We start from the raw sequence: 21,459 nt of genomic DNA, 5'->3' as shown, positions 1-21,459 counted from the left end.
CACACCCAGAGAGTGCTTAGCATTCAGTAAGCATTCTACTTTGCAACAAACATGAACAACTAACAGGTCTTCAAATACATCACTTTGCATTATACCTCTGTCTCCTTCATACACAATAATGGCTTTATTTTGAATACCCTTCCTTCCTTGTTCATCAAGTGAACTCCTACTCCTTCTCTGAAACCCTATTCAATTCAGCCATTACCTCCTCTATGAAGCTTGTTTTGATTTTCCCTTCCTTTCACTATGCTATCTAAGAAGCACATTTATATTCTCCCATAGCACCTAAAACAGGTCATAATTATCTATTTGCAAATCTAACCCCTGAAGGCAAGGACACAGGCTGAGCATGGGTGGTACTGGATAAACTTAAAGAAAGGATGAGAGAAGGTCTTTGCCTTGGAGGAACTCCAAGTCAGGTTCATTGTGATAGATTAAATGTGGCCACAATTTTTTGCAGCTTCTTCTCTTGAGAGCTGCATTTCCTCATCCCTTGATTAAGGGCTAGCCTTGTGGCTTGCTTTTCATTTGTAGCTTTGCCCAGCAGAAAGTGGTGGAAGGGATGTGTGCATTCCAGATTCTAGCTGCAAGCCTTCATCCTTTGCCCTCTTAGAGGGGGCACTTCCAAGGAGAGGCCACATAAGAGGCCACATGAGAGAGGCCAGGGCAACCCCCTCCCAGACACGTGTAAGGCCCTTTTGGACTTGCCAGCCCAGCCAGCCTTAGCTGAATGAGTGCATAAGTGAGGGAATGTCCAGTCAACCCACAGAAATCAGAAGAAATAATAATCAATTTTAGCCCAACACGTTTTACATCAGTAGATGACTGAGAGCCAAGCATGGTGGTGCATGCCTGTAACTCCAGTCCTAGGGAGGCTGAGACAGGAATATGGTAGATTCGTGGTCAGCCCCAGTAACTTAGCGAGGCCCTCTGCAACTTAAACCATATTTGCAAAAAGAAAAAGATATATAGAGAGATGGCTGGGGGCAGCTCAGAGGCAGAATGACTCCTAGGTTCAATCCCCAGTACCCCACACACAAGAGTAAGATAAATGAGACATACCTAAACAGTTGATCACACTACTGGGTGGCAGGGGCGATAATAGACCCCCCCCACACACACACATCATAGGAAAAGATAGCTAATCCAGAAAGGCTTCTTGGAGGGGATGGCATTCGGGTAGGATGTTGAAAGATAAATAGAATTGGGAGGCTGAGACAGGAGGTTCGTGGTTCGAAGACAGCTTCAGCTACTTAGTGAAGCCCTTTGCAACTCAGTGAGACCCCGTTTCAAAATAAAGAATAAAAAATAGGACTGGGGGTATAGCTTGGAGGTAGAATTGCCTCTGGGTTCCATCCCCAGTACTGTGAAAAGAAAAAAAAAAAGCAGCTTGTATAAAGATAACATAACGAAGCAAGAAAGGAAGCGAGTAGCATTAATTAATCCAGTGAGCGCAGGCCACGGGATTGATGGAGGGCAGCATCAGGAATGAGAGCTGGAAATCCAGGTTGACTACATCCCCGAAGGCCTTTTGCCATGCAAAGAGTTTGAACTTTATCTTATAGGAAGTCACCTGATTTGTCCTTTGAGAGGCATACTTAGAGTTTAGAATAGGGTTCTGGGTCCTAACCTTAGAGGCACCTAGACAGGTTCTAGAGATTTTCTCACCTCCCGAAGTCAGTTGCGTGTACAGTGCTGCACAGGAATGTGTGTGCACACCTGTGGTGCATGTGTATGGTCATATGTATATTTTTTCAGGCAACAGGCTCTCCTCATATTCTGTAGAGAATTAAAAAAACACCAGCATTTTGGAGGCAGAGATGGGGGTCAGGGAGTTCAGGCGTAACTCCAGATGGTTAAGCTTTTCCTGGCTCAGCGGATGGGGCAGGGTTGCGGCAGTGTGTGAAGGAGGGAGGCCTCTGAGGCAGGGCTCTGACTGTCCTTTGGAGTAGAATTCTTCAGGACAGGGCTTTGTCTCTGTCTCAGAGCAGAATTCCTGTGCGTTAGGTCTTTCTTTCCACCTCAAATCAGGGTTGTCTGGATTAGAAAAACTTCTTCCAAGGCCCAAGTGGGCTGCCATTGTCAAAACGGGATTTCTGAGGGCAGGGATCCTTCCACAGCACTGGTACTTTGGGCTGTTCAGTCTGAGTCTTTTACAAAGGCATTTATTGGAGGAGGTACCGTGGGGGTCGGGGTCTCTCCAGCTGGGAAGAAAGGGCACCCAGGAGGACAGCGTGCTCTGGGTCCAACTGAGGCCTCGTGTGTGCCAGCCGGGACCCTGGCTCTGGACCCCAACTCTCCCCCACTGTCAGATGAGGGCTGCCGTTTAGACAAGTGTTCCTCAGAGTAGGGTCTTGCTTTCTTCCTCTGACGGGGTTCCCAAAAGTGGGGCTTTACCTCTCCTCAGACTGAAGCCTGTGAGGGAAGTTCTTTTTCCTTCTTACCACAAAGAAAGGTCATCTATAGCTAAGCAGTTGCACTTAGGCTCCCTTCTAGCTCTGATCTTTTAGGTCTGTGAGATTACAGGCACCTGTAGGCAGTGTCTACCTGTTTCTCTGCCTGAGTCTGATTGGCAGGATTGAATGGCTATTTGCTCAAAGGATCCTGATTTTTTGTTGCTGTGTGTGTGTGTGTGTGTGTGTGTGTGTGTGTGTGTGTGTGTGTGTTGCTGCAATTGGAACCCAGGGGCTTTTCTACTCCTAGACCTATTTTATAATTTATTTGAAACAGGGTCTCACTAAGTTGCTGAGAGCCTCACTAAGTAGCTGAGTGATCCTCCTGTCTCAGCCTCTCAAGCGCTGGAATTACAAGCATGTGCCACCATACTCGGCGCTTGTTGCTTTTTTTAGTACTGAGAATTGAACCCAGGGGCATTCTACCTTTGAGCTATACCCCCAGCCATTTTTATTTTGAAATATGATCTTGTTAAGTTGCTGAGGCTGGCCTTGAACTTGCAATCCCCCTGTCTCAGCCCTCAGAGTTCTGGGATTATAGGTGGGTATCATCACATCTGGCTAAAGGATCTTGCTTTGAAGTCTAAAAATTTCAGTGATTCCGTACTATATCTCTGGGTCCCTCATGAAACAAAACCCCGTAGGCTATTTCTTATTGCATAGGATGCTTCAAAGGTGCTCTGAGCCCAGCAGAGCTCAGGGCAACTTGGCTTCTTTCCCTAAAGCCATCTATCTTATTTTCTGTGGCACTACGGATTTAACCAAGGGGCATTCTACCTCTGACTTATACCATCATCCCTTTTTATTTTTTATTTTAAGGCAGGGTCTGGCTAGGTTGCTGAGAGTCTCACTGAATTCCTGAGGCTGGTCTGGAACCTATGATCCTTTTTCCTCAGCCGCCTAGTACTAGGATTATAAGCCTATGCCTCTACGCCCAACCTAAATCCATCTTATCTTTAGGGCCCTTTCCCTGACACCTGAGCTTTCTGAGCTCACTTAGGAGCACTAGACATGGAGAAAAACAAATTCGGTTCAAGTCTTCCCCCTGGAGTCCGGAGGAGCCAGCACCACCCACCGGCTTGAGGCTCTCAAGATGAGCTTACCCTGAAAGCCACCTGTACGCCCTCTCACCTGGTATCTGTCTGAGTGGTGCAGGTCATCAGTGGCAGATGAGTGTGGTGATGCTGTAGGAGATTCTCCTTCTCTCTTGATGGAGGCAGACAACAGGAGGGACTGGAAGAAGAAAAAAGACATGTGGCCTCAGGCCAGTGAAATCTGCAGTCAGGCCCTGGAATTCCCAGCTCTCTGGTGCTTTGAGGAGTGAGGCAGAGAAGGGGAAGAGGGACAGGGGGCTACTCTCTAGAGTCTCAAGGCTTGGGCTCAGAGGCATGTGGGTTGTGGGAGAGGATGGTTGAATTTAGGGCTTGGTATAGACCTCCTGAAAGGGTCCAAACTGATTCCACCTCTGTTTTACCCACTCTCTGCCCCAGGGGAGTGAGACTCCCGGCCTAAACCCATTGGGCTGAACTAGACATGCTTTGTTTTCTTGTAGAAAGCAGACACAATGGAACCCTCATGAAGGGTTAGGAGCAAAGCCACATACCCACCACCCTGCCTGCCCCTAATACAGGATGATGGTAGCCCCGCTATGGAGACAGTAAATTAAATAGTATGTATGAGTTTCCCGTGTGCAGCTAGGGATGTACGCTGGGCCCATTTATCCTCACGCTGTGGTGGTGACCCCAACAAAAGCCCCAGTAAAACTAATCCCCCCATGTCAATCCTGCATGGCCTCTTCTACATACGCCTGCAGTTTAGATTAATAAACTGTCTGCTTTAAATTGTTTGCGAGCACCACAATTCTAAATACTGCATGGCACGCTCGGCCTGAGAGCCAGCTCTTGCCAAGGCCTGTTCAGCTGCAAATGGGGACCCAGAGGCCAGAAAGCAATCCACACGTCCTCCCCCACCTTCTCCAGCCTGCACGGCTCTGAGCCGGAAGCACACAATTCCCTAGGAGTTCTCCCCAGCCTAGAAAACCATGCCAAATCGCCAGTGACAGCCCAAAGAAAGCAATTTGGGAAAGATGGAGCAGCCATTTATCCTTCATCTCCGGCTGAGCCTTAGGATGTGACCCGCATGCGGTGGCCATGCTGCACATCCTCAGGCGAGGGCCCTGGGAAGGGAAGGGGCAGCTGCTGGTCTGGCAGGGCTCCCTGACTCGCCCACAGCCCAGGAGCTGGAGGAGAGAGGAGGCTGCAAAGGGCCTGCAGTGGGATTCCCTGCAATTGGGAGCTCCTTTTTCACCCACTCAAGCCCAGCAGGAGGCCTGGCGGGTGACCAAGCCCCAGCCGAGAAAGGAAGTGCTGTCAGGCAATGTCCATCGCCTCCTCTGGTCCCAGGGAAGATGCTGAGGAGGGGGATCAATGTGGGGCCCGCTGATGATGAGAAAGCCCATGCTTATGTTCATACTCATATTCTCTCTCTCTCTCTCGCTCTCTCGCTCTCTCGCTCTCTCATTCTCTCTAGGTTAGAAGCCCTGAGAGGCCTTAGCATTACACCTGGGGCAAGCAGAATAAAAAAAGGTCACTGGCGCTTTTTAAACATGGACCAAAAAGCAGTAAAATGTGTTTTGAAAAAAAAATCCCGGCATTAAATCATGACTTTTTGCCTGGCTCTTCGCCTCATTAAAAGTGGCCTTTTGGAAGGTAAAATTATCATTGTAAGCGATAAGATCTTTAAGAAAATAATTCACGGCTTCTTCACCCTTTAATATGATAGCCGCCACCGGCTAATTTTTTTCTTAATGGCAACGAGGCCATCAATCTTGTCTAAGGCCCCCTCGCCCTCTCCTCCTCCTCCCATCCCTCCTCCTTCCCATCCTCTCAGTCTCTCCCTTCAACCTTCTACCTCCTGCCTCTTCCCCCTGATCTGCTTCCCTAAAGCTGAGGTCAAGGCCAAGGGTAGGCAGGAACTGTTCAGCTGTGCAGGGCGAGCATATCTGTTAGTGGATGAGCAAGTGTCCCCTGTCTCTGCATCTGGGGATCACCGCCTGTATCTGTGGCCGTGGGAATGTGGCCGTAAGACTTCCTGTGTGTGCCTTCTGACCCGGCTGTATATACCAGCCGGTGTGTGCGAGGGGAGCTAGGTATGGATGCAGATTGTGACGTCAGGGTTGTTCTTAGAATACAGGCCTCGGTGTACAAGTTCTCAACCCTGCCAAACATGCTCAGGTGTCAGGTGTCACTGGCTGTAGTGGAGGTGTCAGGTGTCACTGGCTGTAGTGGCTGACCTGAGAGCTTGGTCTTGACCTTCCTTAACTACATCACTAAAGGCCGGCCAAGCTCTGCCCATGCAGCTACCTCTTTGAGTTCACAGCTGCCTGGCTTCCCCTCACCTTTTCTTTTTAGGGCTGAGAGGCTTTTGCCTTCTTGGCCAAGGCCTACACTGGTCCAAGGCTTGGCTAGGTTCTCCATTCTTCCTCCTTCCTTTTTTTTTTTTTTTTTTGGTGGTACTTGGGGTGGAACCCAAGAGTATTCTACTTCTGAGCTACACCCCCAGCCCAATTTTATTCTTTGTTTGAAACAGGGGCTCACTGAGTTGCAGAGGACCTCACTAAGTTGTGAGGCTGGCTGCGAACCTGCGATCCTCCCGAGCACTGGGATTATAGGTGTGCACCCCCTTAAAGACCTGAAGAGTAGTTGGGACAACTCCATGGAGGTGATCTCTGTCACTTTAGCTCCTTTCCCCAGAACTGCCCTCTCAGAGGCCACCAGTGACTTTGTATGTTTTTTGTTTTTGTTTTTGTTTTTTGGTACGGAGATTGAATCCAGGGGCATTCTACCTCTGACCTACACCCCCAGTCCTATTTATTTTTTCTTCTTTATTTTGAAACAGGGCCTCACTAAGTTGCAGAGGGTCTCACTAAGTAGCTGAGGCTGGCCATGAACCTTCGACCCTCCTGTCTCAGCCTCCCAAGTACTGGGATTACAAATCTGCATGACCACGTCTAGCCCCTATTTTATTTTATTTTATTTTATTTTATTTTATTGTGGTACTGGGGATGGAACCCAGGGGCATTCTACCTCCGAGCTACACCCCCAGCCCTATTTTTTATTCTTTATTTTGAAACAGGGTCTCACTGAGTTGCAGAAGACCTCACTAAATAGTTGAGGCTGTCCTGTCTCAGCCTCCCAAATGCTGGGATTACAAACATGTGCCACACGCCTGGCTTGAAATTCTCTTTTTTGTCATTTGCTCTCATCTCCATTTGCACTGACTTTACCCATTTTGCAAATTTCAACACCCATTCCTCACTCCCCCTAACGTGCTGGAGGGGGACTGCTGTGATAACTATATAAAAAGGGGGCACAGCCTTCTGCAGAGGAGTGGGGCAGGAGACTTAGCAAGTGAGGGTTTAGTCGGGCTCTCCAGGTCTCCATTCTTTCAAAACCATCACCTTTGGGGAAGCACATTGTATAAGCCTTCTCTGGCCTTGCTTTGAGCCAGACACTTGTCCTTCATGGTCCCTTTCTCCATTTGATGCTTCCAAGGTTCTCTCCCATGGCATCTGTTAAGAGGGATAGGCTATCTCCCTAGGGAGACCCAGCATCTTCTCTGGTTCCTCGTTGTATGTGTATGCATGCACATGCGCATGTACACACACACACACACACACACACACACACACACACACACTCACACATACCCTGTGGTCTGGCTTCTAAGGCCTTGCACTATCTTGACCTGCAATTCTACATTTTTCTTCACCTGCTGCAGCTCACCTTCCTCCTTTGAGCCTTCCAGCCCGAGTGCCTGGGTTGTCCACACCCCCAGGCCACCCTTGACTCCGATCTCTCTCCTAGCTGGAAGAGGAGGAAGGCAGATGAGCATTCCCTCACACACAGACCACATGCATGCAGACACACACAGAGACACACACACTCAAACACCCAGAGCAAGTTGACGATCAAGCCCTGGAGACAGTTGAGTGTCTAGAAAGAGTTCCTTTCTCTTAGAAGGAACCAGATCTGGGTAGGCCTAGGTTAGGATGGGCAGGAGGAAAAACATAATTGATCACATACCTTGGGGGTGCCTGGAGCCATGGCATCCTTCAGAAGGGAATTCTTGCTGCCAAGAAAGAAGAGAACAGGGTGACCATTCTAGCTGCTGCCCAGGGTATGTGAGGGTAGAGTAGCAAGAAGACCCCAAGAGAGAAGGCATAACTAGCCTTGCCTGGCCAGCTCAGCCAAGCTCTGTTCAACCCAGTGGCCTAGTCTGGCTCAGGCTCTACTGGGGCCAAGGGTTGTACTGGCCACTGGTAGTGGAGCACAGAAACTAGGCCTGGGAGACTCCCCCAGTGGAACTGGGAAAAGGGACTTTACCTGACTCCTGGGATCAGCCCTGAAGGATTCTGCCCTTCCCGGAGCTCCCTTCTCTCCACCCTTCTGTCCCCAGCCTGCTCTTAGCTCCTATGGGATTGGGGTGATGGAGCTGACATGGCTCTTGTCAATTCTCCCTCCAACACGCTGCAAACTGTGTTAGGCCAGGAATGATCTCCCCCTGATTCAATTTGTCAGCCCCAGGCCCTCCGGCATCGGGCGCGGCAGGCGGGCGGGAGCTGGGCCCTGAAATATGGTGGGCAGCTCAGAGCAGGCGGGGGCTGGGGTGGGAGGTGATGGATGGGCTGTGGGGGAGGCGAGGACTGTGTTTAATAACAAAATTGGTATGCAAGGCCACATCCTGCGCTAAGCATGAGTGAGCCAGAGCCACAAAGTATTACAAATCCCCGCTAAACAGATGCTGACAATGGAACAAGACGTATCAAATCAGATCCACTTCAGAAACATTAATATCCCTGTTCCTGTCCCTCCCTGCCTGCTGCCCCCACTACGCTCCTTACATCTGTGCTCACATTTGCGCAAGTAGACATACACACAAATGCACTCACGCGGCAGTGCAGGCTGAGCTGTGCATGGAGGTTTACACAGGCCATTTTCATAGGGTCCCCACACATACATGGTATACATGCAGAGTATATCCTTGGATACATCCAGAAGGCACAAAAGACAGGCACACATCCTAGCAGAATATGTGAAACACATATGGACTTCCCAAGTCCATATACATAGGAAACACTCACAGATGTTCTTAGGTTCTCACAGGGTCAGACATAGACGCACTCAATGTGCAAGCAAAGAATAGCAGATTTGGATAAAGAAGTGGCCCTCAGTGATGTTTGCCGACCCAGGGGGCATTTGGTAATGTCTGGATATGTATTGCAGCGCTGAGAATCAAATCTGAAGTCTCTTACATGCTTGGCAAGTGCTCTACCACTGAGTTACATCCTTTGCCCCTGGAGATTTTATATATATTTTATTTATTTATTTTCCAGGTCTGGGGATGGAACCCAGGGGCATTCAACCTCTGAGCTACACCCCCTACCCTATTTTTTATTCTTTATTTTGAAACAGGGTCTCACTAAGTTGCGGAGGGCCTCACTAAATAGCTGAGGCTGTCTGCAAACCACAATCCTCTGGTCTCAGACTCCTAAATGCTGAGATTACAAGCGTGTGCCACCATGCCCGGCTGGGGGTATTTTTTGATTGTTGAAACTCAGGTGGGGAGAGGGGGTGGTACTAGCATCTAGTGGGTAAAGGATGTTAAACATCCTGGACAGATCCTCACAATACAGAATTATCTGACCCAAAATGTCAATAGTGCTGAGGTTGGAAAGCCCTGGTCTAAAGGCAGACACACACGTATCCACAGACTATAATTCTGCCAAGAGGCAGGCAGCTAACATGCAGTCACACCTAGAGACCCAGACATGCATACAGATGCACCTAGCCACGGGTCATCTTCCCAGAGACAAATGCACAACAGGCACGGGGACTAGATGAGATCTGCTCAGGTCCACAGGTCTACCTAAGTCCATGCATCGATACAGACACCTAGACACAAGGGTTACACACCCTGACGCACATGCACCACAGATGGAGACCCCATGGACACACACTCACACAGATACACACGGAGCACAGCAGAGGCCACCAGGCTCAGCAGTAGGTTGGAGCCACGGTCTGAATGTAAGAACAAAGCTATCAACCAGTTCAATCACACAGTGGGGACATTGCAGGCTAAGAAAGACAGACAGAAAAAGTTCCATTTGGTTATATTTTGTTCATAAATGGCCCATACCTGGTCCTGACCTAGGCACTGGGGAGACAGAGGGGAAACTGAGCTACTCTGAGGAGCAATTAGTAGGTGAGTGCAGGGCTTCTATCATTCCTTCACTCCCGCATTCATTCAGTAAACAAGCGCTGACACCACCATTCTGCCTAGGAAGTGAGACATCTGCTGTTGATACAAGCTCGCCACGCCCTGCCCCCCACTGGACAGGACTAGTACCTAGTTGGATCAGGTAAGGACAACAGAAAAAGAAGGAAGGAATAATTACTGTACATTCACCGTATATGACAGACACAGGCCTTGTATATTTTACCTCACAGAATCTTAGCAAAAAGTTACAAAGTAGCATAACAGGTTAAATAACATCTTTATGGTTGCCAAGTCCATGGCCAGTTTGGGATTTGGGATTTGACTGAACCCAGAGTGCTGGGTTTTATTTATTTCCTCTTTGGGATGGAGGAGGGGGTCCCCCTGTGCTCTTAGGCCCATCTAGTTCCTGGGCTCAAGCCATCCTCCTGCCTCCACCTCCCGTGTGCTGGCACTTCAGGTGTGCTGCCCTGCCTGGCTCAAAGCGCTGGCTTTTAATTGCCCACTCTGCCTTTGTGAAGATTTGCAGGGCGCGGGCTCGAGGGCAGAATTCTGAGTTCTGCCTCTTCTCAGCTTGCTGTGTGACTTAGTGGAGGCCCTCACCGACCCCGGATTTGCTGCAGCCAAATGGAATGGGGCCGTTCAGGGTCAGGGTGTCCATCCTCTCGCTTGGCTAAGCCCATCTTCTGAATCTTTTCCTAGCAATGTTCTTTCTGTTCTTTGCACGGGGCTGGTAGAGCCTCAGACTCCTTCCCTTGCTCGGAACAAGGGCCCCTTCTGCCAACCCCATCACCTCCAAGTCTGCTTGTTCCCCCAGGCCCTGAGGAGCCTGCTTTGGAGAAGAGAGGTCTCAGCCCGGAGCTGTTGGCCGCCTGGCTCCCGCCCAGCCCATCGGCTCTGCCTTCCGTCCCTCCTTGTTTCCACAGCCCGCCCTCAACGATTTCCTCCCTTGCTCAGTCACTCGCTGCCTAGTGATCCATGGGTTTTAAATTATAACTGGGACCCAGGAAACGCGTTCCTAAGTACAATATTCATGGGCTGGGCTGACACTTTTAATTAAGGTGATTTACACTGAATTATCCTTGGAAATAAAGAAATGGTGCACTGCCCGGGAATAAACCATCATCGCCTTTGTAAGTTACACTTCGTTTTAATCTATTTGGGGAATTGTTTATCTAGTTCATTACCCAACCAAACACCGAGGCCGGCCTTAAATAAGGCTTAAGTGGGGGTGAGGGCACTGCCATCTCCACACCCCGCCTCTCCTGCAGGCACCAAGCCTCCCTTTGGCTTCTCTCGGCCCTTCAGAGCACTGCTCAGGGAGCTGGCCTCCCTGCCCAGATCTCCTGCAGGAGATCTCTGAGCTCAGCCCCAGGCCAGGCTCCACTCTGCTTCACGCAGACTCTCCAGCTCTTAGGCGGTTTCTTCTCTCTGGTGGAAACTAAGAGCCAGCCCCTGCCACCTGCCCTTGCATCTGTGACCCCGCCTGTCCCTCAGGGCACATCCAGCTCCTACCCCATCACACAGAGCTCTGCCTTTTGCCACCTCCTGCCTTCGGACACTTACTTCTGAGTGTACTTTCTGGTAAGTTTCCTGGCTGAGTCCTCCGGCTTCTTCTGCCCCAGGTCTCTCACTGCCTCCTCTGTCCCCATGGCTACTGCCATTGTCCTAGGGGCAGCTTCATCAATTCTTCTCCCTACCTTGCCCAGCCTCCCCCTCTGCCACCAGCCAGCACTCCCCAGAGCCACTCCCCTGCAGCACACCTTGCTCTGAGGGAGCTTCATTCTGGATCTCCATCATTCTCCTCCCACAATCTCCAGGACCCCTCCAGCATGGAAGGCCGTCTAGGATCTATCCTCCACTCAACTCTGCCCTCTTTGTTCTAATCGGCCAAGTCCTGGGGTGTAAGGGTGCCGTGCATGAGAGACGGGGCAGGGATGGGATGAGGTGAAGGAGGGCGTGGGGGGCACAGTCTCTGATCACAAATGTAAATATGCTTTGCTGACAGGAACTCGCCTGCCCCTCCTGTCAGGACCGAGCCCTTGTACCTGTGCCAGTGCACATCGGTGGGAAGTGTGTGAGCCCCCCTGTCTGTGGGAATAGGGGCGTGTGTCTATCTGTGCATCTGTGAAAACTAAGCCTCCATCCAGCTTAGGATCCGGCAAGTCTCCGCTTCTCTCAGTGAGGCCTGGGTATGTCCAGAAGAGTAGCTGGTTGCCAGGGGGCCTTCTCTGTGCTCTTGGGCAGAGGTGTAAGCGAAGCAGAAGGCACAAGAGGCCAGCCTCCAGCTCCTCCACCAGAACCTGAGGATGCAGGTAGCTTCTGTGCCCCCGGCAGGGCCTCCTGGCCACTTGCAGGCTCAGGGCAAAGGAGGACGGCAGAGCAAGGGGGAGGGGGCGCAGGAGAGCAGAGGGGAGGGCCCGGCACAGGGAAATGGGAGGCGGGCAGAGGAGAGGGAGTGTGGGGCACAGGAAGGAGAAGGTTGGGATGTAGGCATTGGACTCGGCCCTCCTGTGGGACTCAGTTTCCCTTTCTGTGAAACGGTCGCCTAAGGCACCTGTGTGTTCCGGGTGCTGCGGCGGGGGCGGGGAGGCACACGGACCTCAGCGGCCCGGGTGGTGCCGGCCCTTTTCCCAGCCCAGAGCTGGCAGGGCTGGGCAGGGGCAGGCAAGGCTGGGGCCTCCCTGCTCCCCGCCGCCTAGCCGTCAGCCCGGAGGGAGCTGACACGCTCCTAGGGAATTTATCACGCACCCAATTACAATGTTAATTGGCAAGTTCCTGAAATCAATTAATTCGCAAATTTTTTCCAATTAAAAATCCAGATAAATCACGAGGGCGCGGCGGGCCGGTCCAGCTGCAGTCCAGCGCTGCCAGGGGGAGGGGGCGCGGGCGCGGCTGCCCTTGAACGCCTTTGCCGGCCGGTCGGACTGTCAGCGCGCCGGGCGCGGCGGGGCCGAGACAGATAAAACCATCGACCCGTCGCCGCCAGCGCTTCGGCTTTATCGATCCGACGGGAATTTCACTTGCTGTGCAGATCCCGCTGTCCGGCTGTCAGACACCCGCTGGGGGGCGGGGGCGTGCCGGGGGCGCGGGGCGTGAGCGCGGGCGTGGGCAGGGCTGGGGGTACCCGCGAGAAGGGACTGTGCGGGGCCAGGGTGGGTGGGCCGGGAGGCTGAGGGCAGTGGGGATGCGGGAAGAGCAGGTCTCCAGACCCGAGTGGGGCAGGGCCTTCGGGAAGCTCTGGAGTCTCCCATCTCTGCCTCTGTTTCCTGTTTCTGCGGCTACGTCCTCCACTGGGAGGAAATTGCACAGAGCTCCCAGACCTCTGTCCAGGAGGCTTGGCGGTCAACTGCAGGATGTTTCTTTTACTTTCTAATGCCTCTGAGATGGTGTGCTTAAGGCGCTAGGGAAGTTTTCATGTTAAGAGAGAGTGCTGAGCCCTGTATACTGGTTTGTGCCTGTAATCCCAGCACTTGGGCGGCTAAAACAGCCTCAGCAGTTCAGTGAGACCCTCAGTAACTTTAGTGAGACCTCTTTCCAAAAATAAAAATTAAAAAGACTGGGAGGTAGAACGACATGGATTCAATCCCCAGTCCTGAAGGGGGAAATAAAAAGGCATGTGCGCTGGAGTCAGATTACTTGAGATTGAATATTATTATTATTTTTTGGTGGTACTGGGGGTGGAACCCAGGGGCTTTCTATCTCTGGCTATTTTAGATTTTATTTGGAAACAGGGTCTCACAGAGTTGCTGAGAGCCTCACTAAGTAGCTGAGGCTGGCTTCGAACCTGTGCGATACTCCTGTCTCAGCCTCCCAAGCAGGGGAATTACAAGTATGCGCCACCACACCCAGCAGTTTGAATATTATTGTGTGTGTGTGTGTGTGTGTGTGTGTGTGTGTGTGTGTGCACGCGTGCGCTCACGTGGTACTGGGGATGGAACCCAGGGGCATTCTAACTCCAAGACATACCACCAGCCCTATTTTTCATTCTTTATTTTGGAACAGGGTCTCACTGAATTGCAAAGGGCCTCACTAAGTGGCTGAGGCTGGCCATGAACCCAGATCCTCCTGTCTCAGCCTTCCAAATGCTGGGATTGCAAGCGTGCGCTCACCTCCAGCCCTTTTATTTTTTTGTTTTGAAACAGGGCCTCACTAAGTTGCTGAAGCTGGCTTCAAAACTGCAGTCTTCCTGTCTCAGTCTCTCAAGTACTGGGATGACAAGTGTGTGCCATCACACAGGCTGGCATCTTCGTTTGTGTAAGTACACTCTATGATGCCTGCATGACAAGATCACCCAGGGACATATTTCTTAGATGTTCTCCATCACTGAGTAACAGGTAACAGATGACTGTACCACTTATCTGAGAGGGTTGTTGTAAAGATTAAACAAATTAATGCAATGTAAACTACTTGGCACATAGTGAGTGTTCAACAAGACCTATTATTATTGTTAGTATAGTCTTCTGTAGGGGTTTTAAAGTATACCCAGAAATCCATCCATCCTTTCTTCTTTCTTTCTTTTTTTCTTTCTTTCTTTTCCTTCTTTCGTGTGTGATACTAGAGATTGAACTCAGGGACATTATTTCTTGTTTTGAAACAAGATCTACTAGGTTGCCTGGAGAGTCACTACATTGCTGAGGCTGTCCTCAAATCTGCAGTCCTGATGTCTCAGCTGCCCAAGCACTGGGATTACAGGTGAGCCAACAATGCTGGGCTCGATACTTCTTTCAAGAGGCAGAGCTTATAGAGCTTAATTCCCCTCCCTTGAGGGATGGGACTTGGTGACCTGCTTCTATCGAATAGAACAGGCTATAAAGGAAGCACTGGTGTAAGTCCTTCTAGGCTGGGAAAAGGCATCCTGGCGTCCTCCTCAGTCTCTCTCTTGGGTCACATGCTATGGACAATCTACTGCCACCGAGGGAAACCCAAGCAGCTCTTGGAGACATCCACATGAGGCCTCCTGCCAACAACCATGTGAGCAAGCCATCTTGGAAACAGATCCTGCACTCCCCTCAGTTCTTGATTGACACCTTGACTGCAGCCTCCTGGGAGACTCTGAGCCAGTCGCTGCAACCACCTACAGCTCTGCCGGGCTGTTTTGGAATTGATGACCCACAGAAACTGAGATAATAAATGTTTGTTGTTTTAAGCCACTAGGTTTGGGGGTAATTTGTAGCACAGCAATAGATGACTAGTCCTTCTTCCCAGAGCTGGCAGGGTGGCATACACCTGTAATCTGAGCTACTCGGGAGGCTGAGGCAAGAGGATCACAAGTTTGTAGGCCAGCTGAGGCAATTTTTTTTTGTACAAAAGATTGAACTCGGGCATTCTACCTCTGAGCTATGCTTCTAGCCCTTTTTAATTTTTATTTTGAAACAGGTTATTGCTAGGTTTCTGAAAGTCTCCTTATATTCCTGAGGTTACCTTGAATTGTGATGCTTCTGTCTCAGCCTGCTAAGTACTGGAATTACAGGTATGCACCACCATGCCTGGCTCCCTTTTATTTTTAACATAGTCTCACTAAGTTGCTGAGGATTTTTCTAAATTGTTGAGGCTAGCTGGGCGTGGTGGCACATGCTTGTAATCCCAGTACTTGGGAGGCTGAGACAGGAGGATCAGAGTTTCGAGGACAGCCTCAGCAAATTGTGAGACTTTCATCAACCTAGTGAGATTTTTGTTTCAAAATAAAATATTAAAATAAAACAGGCTGGGCGTGGTGGCACATGCTTGTAATCCCAGCGCTTGGGAGGCTGAGACAGGAGGATTGCACAGGTTCAAAGCCAGCCCCAGCTACTTAGTGAGGCTCTCAGCAACTGAGTGAGACCCTGCTTCCAAATAAAACATAAAATAGGTCTGGGAGTATAGCCTGGAGGTAGAAAAGCCCCTGGGTTCCACCCCCAGTAACACACACACACACACACACACACACACACACACACACACACAGAGAAAATTGCTGAGGATGGCCTTGAACCTGTGATCCTTCTCTCTCAGCCTCCTAAGTTCTGGGATTGATTACAGGTGTGCCCCCTTCTGCCTGGTTTAGCCCAGGCAACTTAACAACATCCTATCTCAAAATAAAAAATAAGAAGGGCTGAGGAGGTAGCTCAGTGGTAGCCCACCTCTGGGCTCAGTCCCAGCACTGCAGGAAGCCTCTGCTCTGTGCTGGGTTTGATGCCCATGACACCCCACAGCGCTAACTCTTCCCGTAGATCAGCGTCTTTACCTTGAGTTTGTATTGCCTGACTGCACTCTCCTGCTCTGAGCTTCCCAGGACAGCAATGGGGTGGGGGTGGGGCTAATTGAGAGGGTAGAAAGAAAGAGAGCCCTGAACTGAGCAAGGGTGGGTCAGGAGCAATGGGCAGGCTGGCCCTGTGGCCTGTGGTTCAGAGGACGGCTGCGGCCACATCTCCCTCCCACACTGCGCTCTTCTATAATGTGACCTCGCCGCTCCTGCTGTCACATTGGGGTTCTCCTCCCCTTGAATCTGGGTGGGGTAATGCTGCCTTGATCAATATGAGTACCGTGGAAGTGACAGTCTGTGGTGTCAGGTTGGAGAAGGGGATCCAGGTCCACCTCGTTGGCTGGAACCCTTGCTTTTGGAGCCCTGAACTGCTGTGTGTGCAGCCCAGCCACCTCAAGGCTATCAAGCTACGAGGAAGCCCCGGCTGCATGGAAAAGTCATGTGTAGATACTCTGGTCCCTGGCGCATCTCAGGTCCCAGCTGATAGCCAGCATCAACTACCAGACACGTGAATGAAGGAACTTCAGGGTGATCCAGGTTTCCATCCTGTGTCTTCCCAGCTGAGGCCCCAGATACCTGGAGCAGACACTCCCCTCTGTGCCTGTCTGAATTCCTGGCCCCACAGATTACACAGCATAGTGGAATGTTGGCTTTACACTGCTAGGTTTTGAGGTAATTTGTTACAACTCTCCTGTGCTCCGCATAACCTGGCTCCTCTCTAAGGAAGTGCAGCCCAGTTTCCCAGGCAGAAACAGGGGAGGGAGGGCTGGGGGTAAGTGGAGTAGAAATAAGATTGTCACTTTTCAGCCCTTGAGATTCATGGGGAAGGTTCTGCTCACTCTGCTGGATGGCAGGACCAGGGTGGACCTTTGCTGGGACTGCCAGTCCTCATACCAGCCTCTTTTCTCCTGCCCACATGGAAGTGCTGGGTCCGTGGCAGTGGCTAATCCCCCATCCAGCTCCCCTCACATGCTCTTTGAGGCTGGGGCCTGAGAGGTCACTCCTCCCACCCTCAAACATAAAGCAAGAGAAAGGCAGCACCATTCAGCTGGAGGATCTGTGAAGTTGAAAGCTGAAAGCGGAGAGGCTGGGGTGTGACCAGGTGCAGCTCCTGAGACCTGGGGGCTGGGAGTTCAGGTGCCGTTTAGCCGGTGGGTTTCCTGTGGGTGGCTTACCTGGTAGGCAGTTGGGCCAGCTGCTCCAGCTCCTGCTCCATATGTTCCTGCAACTCGCTGGGCCTCAGCAGGACCTGGCAGATTGGGCAGATCGGGGCCTGGCTGTCAAACAGCGCTGCTGCTTTCTTCTTACCTGGCAAGGGAAGGAGAATAGACAGCCATGAGCTGGGCTGATCCCTGAAGGGAAGCCCAGTGCCCAGGCCTCTGGTGTCTGGGGTTCTTCTTGACCTAGAGGAAGGCTGAGCCTGAGGATTTTGGAGCCCATGAGCATCACTCCTTTTTGTAGCTCCAGAGGCTGTGGCAGCCTTAGCCAGCTGCCCCTCTTGGGACACAACCAGTGCTCTGTGTAATCAAACCATGATCACGCCATTTTACATGTGTTTAATCATATCATCACCCAGAATGTGGAATGCCTCCCTGACTCTCCTGTCTCACAGCTTTCGCCTTCTCCAGATCCAGAGAAGAAAGACAAAAGAGGGGGAAAAAAGGGATTAATTCCTGCAGTCATTCAACAAACATCCCTTCATGCTTATTCTGAACTAGGCCTAGTGGAGATCAGTGGGTCCTAGAATGGAGTCAGACCTAGTCTCTGCGCTTGAAGACCTTGTAGTCAAGTGGGAAAGACCAAGGGGAGGGGCGGCGTCCAGGGTAGCACTCCTCCTTTCCTCCCTTCTTCCCAGGGCTCTGTCCTCAGCTCTGCTCTCTGCATTCTGCATGCCAGGTGATCTCGTCCACTCCTTGGCCATAACTCCCACCATGACCTGTTGACTGCACACACTGCATCTCTACTCAGATCCCTTCAGACCCTTCCATCCGAACGTCTGATGACATTGATGCCTGAATGTCCCATAAGCATCTAAAACTTAGCAATTCAAACTGAATTCTTCAATTTCTTCTTCACCTGCCTAGTGACCCAAGCCAGTACTGGCTTCACCATACCCCTTCCTGGCCTGTTTTTTTTTTTTTTTTTTTTTTTTGTGGTTCTGGGGATTGAACCCAGAGGCATTCTACCTCAGAGCTATACCCCCAGCCTGATTTTATTTCTTATTTGGAAACAGTCTCACTAGGTTGACAGAAGTCTTACTACTTGCTGACGCTGTCCTCAAACTTGTGACCCTCCTGTCTAAGCCTCCCAAATCCTGGGATTACAGGAGTGTGGCACCACACCCGGCTCCTTCCTGGCTTTTCTACCTCTCCCACATTTGACTACCAAGTTCTGTCCATTCTACTTCTTCAGTATTTCTGGGGCCTATGTTCTCCCTACTCAGGCGTCACCAACTCTCTCTTGGATACTTCATTGGCCTCTTTTTTTTTTTTTTTTTTTTTGGCAAGGCTGGGGATGGCACCCAGGGACATTCAACCTCCAAGCCACACCCCCGTCCTGTTTTTTTATTCTTTCTTTTGAAACAGGGTCTCACTAAGTTGCAGAGGGCCTAAGTAGCTGAGGCTGTCCGCGAACCGTGATCCTCCTGTCTCAGCCTCCCAAATGCTGGGATTACAAGCGTGCACCACCACACCCGGCTCTTCATTGGCCTCTTGAGAGTCTCACTGATTGTGACTTCTCTCCCTCCAAAACACCCTTGGAATTATGTATCCCCAGTACATGAGCACACGGGGGCTGCTGGGAGTCTGCACTCAACTCCCACTCTGTCTCTAATGCTAATTGATCCTGGAGGAAGAGCCTGCGGGTTGCCTGGTGCATCCCTCTTAGGATGCCTAAAACCCAGCCTCTGCTTACAGGTGGGAGGGTTGAGGAGACCTTGGTCTAGAACTATCTCTAGCTGTTCATGGATGCTCTGGCTGAGGAAAGGACTTCTTTAGCTTCAGCCCAGATCTTCCTTGCTTCTTGCCACTGGTGTTTGTAGAGGGTTGAAATCAGCTTCTGGGTAAAACCCACACTGGTGGTGACTAAGATGGCAACCTAAGTGGGGTTGCCAGATTAAATACAGGATGCCCAGTGACATTCAATTTCATAGAAATAACTACTAATTTTTAGTATGTCCCAAAATATTGCATGGGATATACTTATACTAAAAGTAATTCCTATTTTTCTAAAATCAAATTTACCCAGATGCCCTGCATATATATATATATATGTTTTTTTTTTTTTTGGTGGTACTGGGGGTAAAACCCAGGGACTTTTCTACCTCTGGGCTATACTCCAGCCTATTTTTCATATTTATTTAGAAACAGGGTCTCACTAAGTTGCTAAGAGCCTCACTAAGTAGCTAAGGCTGGCTTCGAACCTGTGCAATCCTTCTGTCTCAGCCTCCCAAGCGCTGGGATTACAAGTGTGTGCCACCATGACCAGCTTAATGCCCTGCATTTTTATTTACTAAATCTAGCACCCATCTACCTGAGGAAGCTCCTAGTTGAGGCTAGGCACAAGCACCCTCCTCCTTTTTTTTTTTTTTTTTTTTTTTGTGGTACTGGGGATGGAACCCAGGGCATTCTACTTCCAAGCTACAACCCTAGCCCTTTTTTTTATTCTTTATTTTTAAACAGGGTCTCACTAAGTTGCAAAGGGCCTCACTAAGTAGCTGAGGCTGGCCATGAACCCGGATCCTCCTGTCTCAGCCTCCCGAATGCTGGGATCACAACTGTGCACCACCACACCCGGCTGACCCTCCTCCTTTAACACAGATCAAGAAGGACTGTAGTTCTCTGGGATGCCAAGATTGAACCATGTGCTGGCTCAGAGGAAGGAACATTTCATTTTGGGGGTGTGTTTTGGGGAATAGAATAGAAAAAAAAACTATATTAGTCAGGCGTGGTAATGCACGTTTGTAATCTCAGCATTTGGGAGGCTGAGACTGGAGGATCTCAGTTTGCAGACAGCCTTAGCTACTTAGTGAGGCCCTCCACAACCTAGTGAAACCCTGTTTCAAAATAAAGAATTAAAAAAATAGAGCCGGGCGTGTTGGCGCACGCTTGTAATCCCTGCACTTGGGAGCCTGAGACAGGAGGATCGCGCAGGTTCAAAGCCAGCCTCAACTACTTAGTGAGGCTCTCAGCAACTTAGTGAGACCCTGTTTCCAAATAAAATATAAAATGGGTCTGGGAGTATAGCCCAGAGGTAGAAAGCCTCTGGGTTCTACCCCCAGTACCACAAATAAATAAATAAATAAATAAATAATTAAAATAAAAAAAATAGGGCTGGGGTGTAGCCTGGAGGTTGAATGCTCCTGGGTTCCATCCCCAGACACAGACACACACACACAAAATAACCCAACAACTATATTTATATATGTTTTGGTGGTACCAGGAATTGAACCCAGGGGCAGTCTACCTCTGAACTACACCCCCAGCCCTATTTTATTTTAATTTTGAAACAGGGTCTTGCTAGGTTGATGAGAGTCTCACTACTTTTCTGAGATTTTCCTCAAACCTGTGATCCTCCTATCTCAGCCTCCCAAAGACTGGGATTACAAGTGTGTGCCACCACACCTGGCTTCAAAAAAGCAACACTTAAGTTGCAGCTTAAAAGTATACCAGGCAGGGAATGGGAGCAAATGAATGATCTGATGGGTCCGTTGTCAGTTCCTTTGTGGACAGGGATCATTTTTTTCCCATCCATATTTGTACAGATAGTTTACAGAAGACTTGACGTAGTCTAGATGCTCAATGATGGAACAAAAGAGAGGAAGAGAGGAAAGGAAGAAGTTGGAAAGAATAAAGGTAAAGGAAACGTAACAGACTGTCTTGGAAGCGGACGGTCTTCAGAGACTAGACATCCTGCTGGAGGCTCACTGCTTGCCAGGGTGGGTAGGTGTGGCTCCTGGGGGGCAGCGGGGTCTTTGGGGAGGGAAGAGGTGCTGCTGTCATGCCTTGGTGGGCATGCCTCGGTGTGTTCAGGGGACAGCTGGGAGGCAGCTCTGAGTAGAAGTGGGTATGGCCTTCATCTGAGCGGTGAGAAATGAGGGTTCCAATCTCAGCTCTGCCCCTCAATTAATTCAGCCAGAGAATCATGGGGGTGAGTGAGACCCTAGGTATTCTCCAGGTCATTATCTTATCCTACAGGTGGGGAAACTGAGGCTCAGGACTGCAGAAGGACCCTTGAACTTGACTCTTGATCTCATGACTTAATTTTTGCATTCAGCAAACATTTATAAAACAGTCATTCTGTGTCAGCTATTAGGGAAACGGGCTCAGAGGTAAGTCAAACACATGTTTGGCGTCTAGGAGATGGAAAGTTGGTGGGAGCACCTCAGAGCTCTGACTCTCACTAACTGTAAGTCAGAGCTCTGAGGGAGGCAGGAGCTAGCGAGGTACTATGGACGGGCAGGAGGTTTGGTAGGACCCAGCAGGA

The 21,459-nt window shown here is 50.3% G+C and overlaps 1 protein-coding gene across 2 annotated transcripts in view; it reads right to left on the bottom strand.

Annotated features, from left to right (window-relative positions):
• The window catches only part of RNF220 (ring finger protein 220), a gene marked incomplete at its 5' end in the record, with an annotated part of 265,038 nt that overhangs the window by 25,788 nt on the left and 217,791 nt on the right, over nucleotides 1–21,459 (bottom strand). For both annotated transcript variants that reach the window (XM_080692424.1, XM_080692425.1), the window contains 3 exons: nucleotides 3,585–3,686; nucleotides 7,538–7,583; nucleotides 17,151–17,283. In XM_080692424.1, coding sequence (XP_080548550.1) covers nucleotides 3,585–3,686; nucleotides 7,538–7,583; nucleotides 17,151–17,283 — 281 coding nt within the window. The remainder of the gene's footprint in view (nucleotides 1–3,584; nucleotides 3,687–7,537; nucleotides 7,584–17,150; nucleotides 17,284–21,459) is intronic.

The sequence above is a fragment of the Muscardinus avellanarius genome (assembly GCF_963383645.1).
Source record: "Muscardinus avellanarius genome assembly, chromosome: 3".
Taxonomy (NCBI): Eukaryota; Metazoa; Chordata; class Mammalia; order Rodentia; family Gliridae; genus Muscardinus; species Muscardinus avellanarius.
This window is presented reverse-complemented; position numbering and strand designations above follow the sequence as displayed.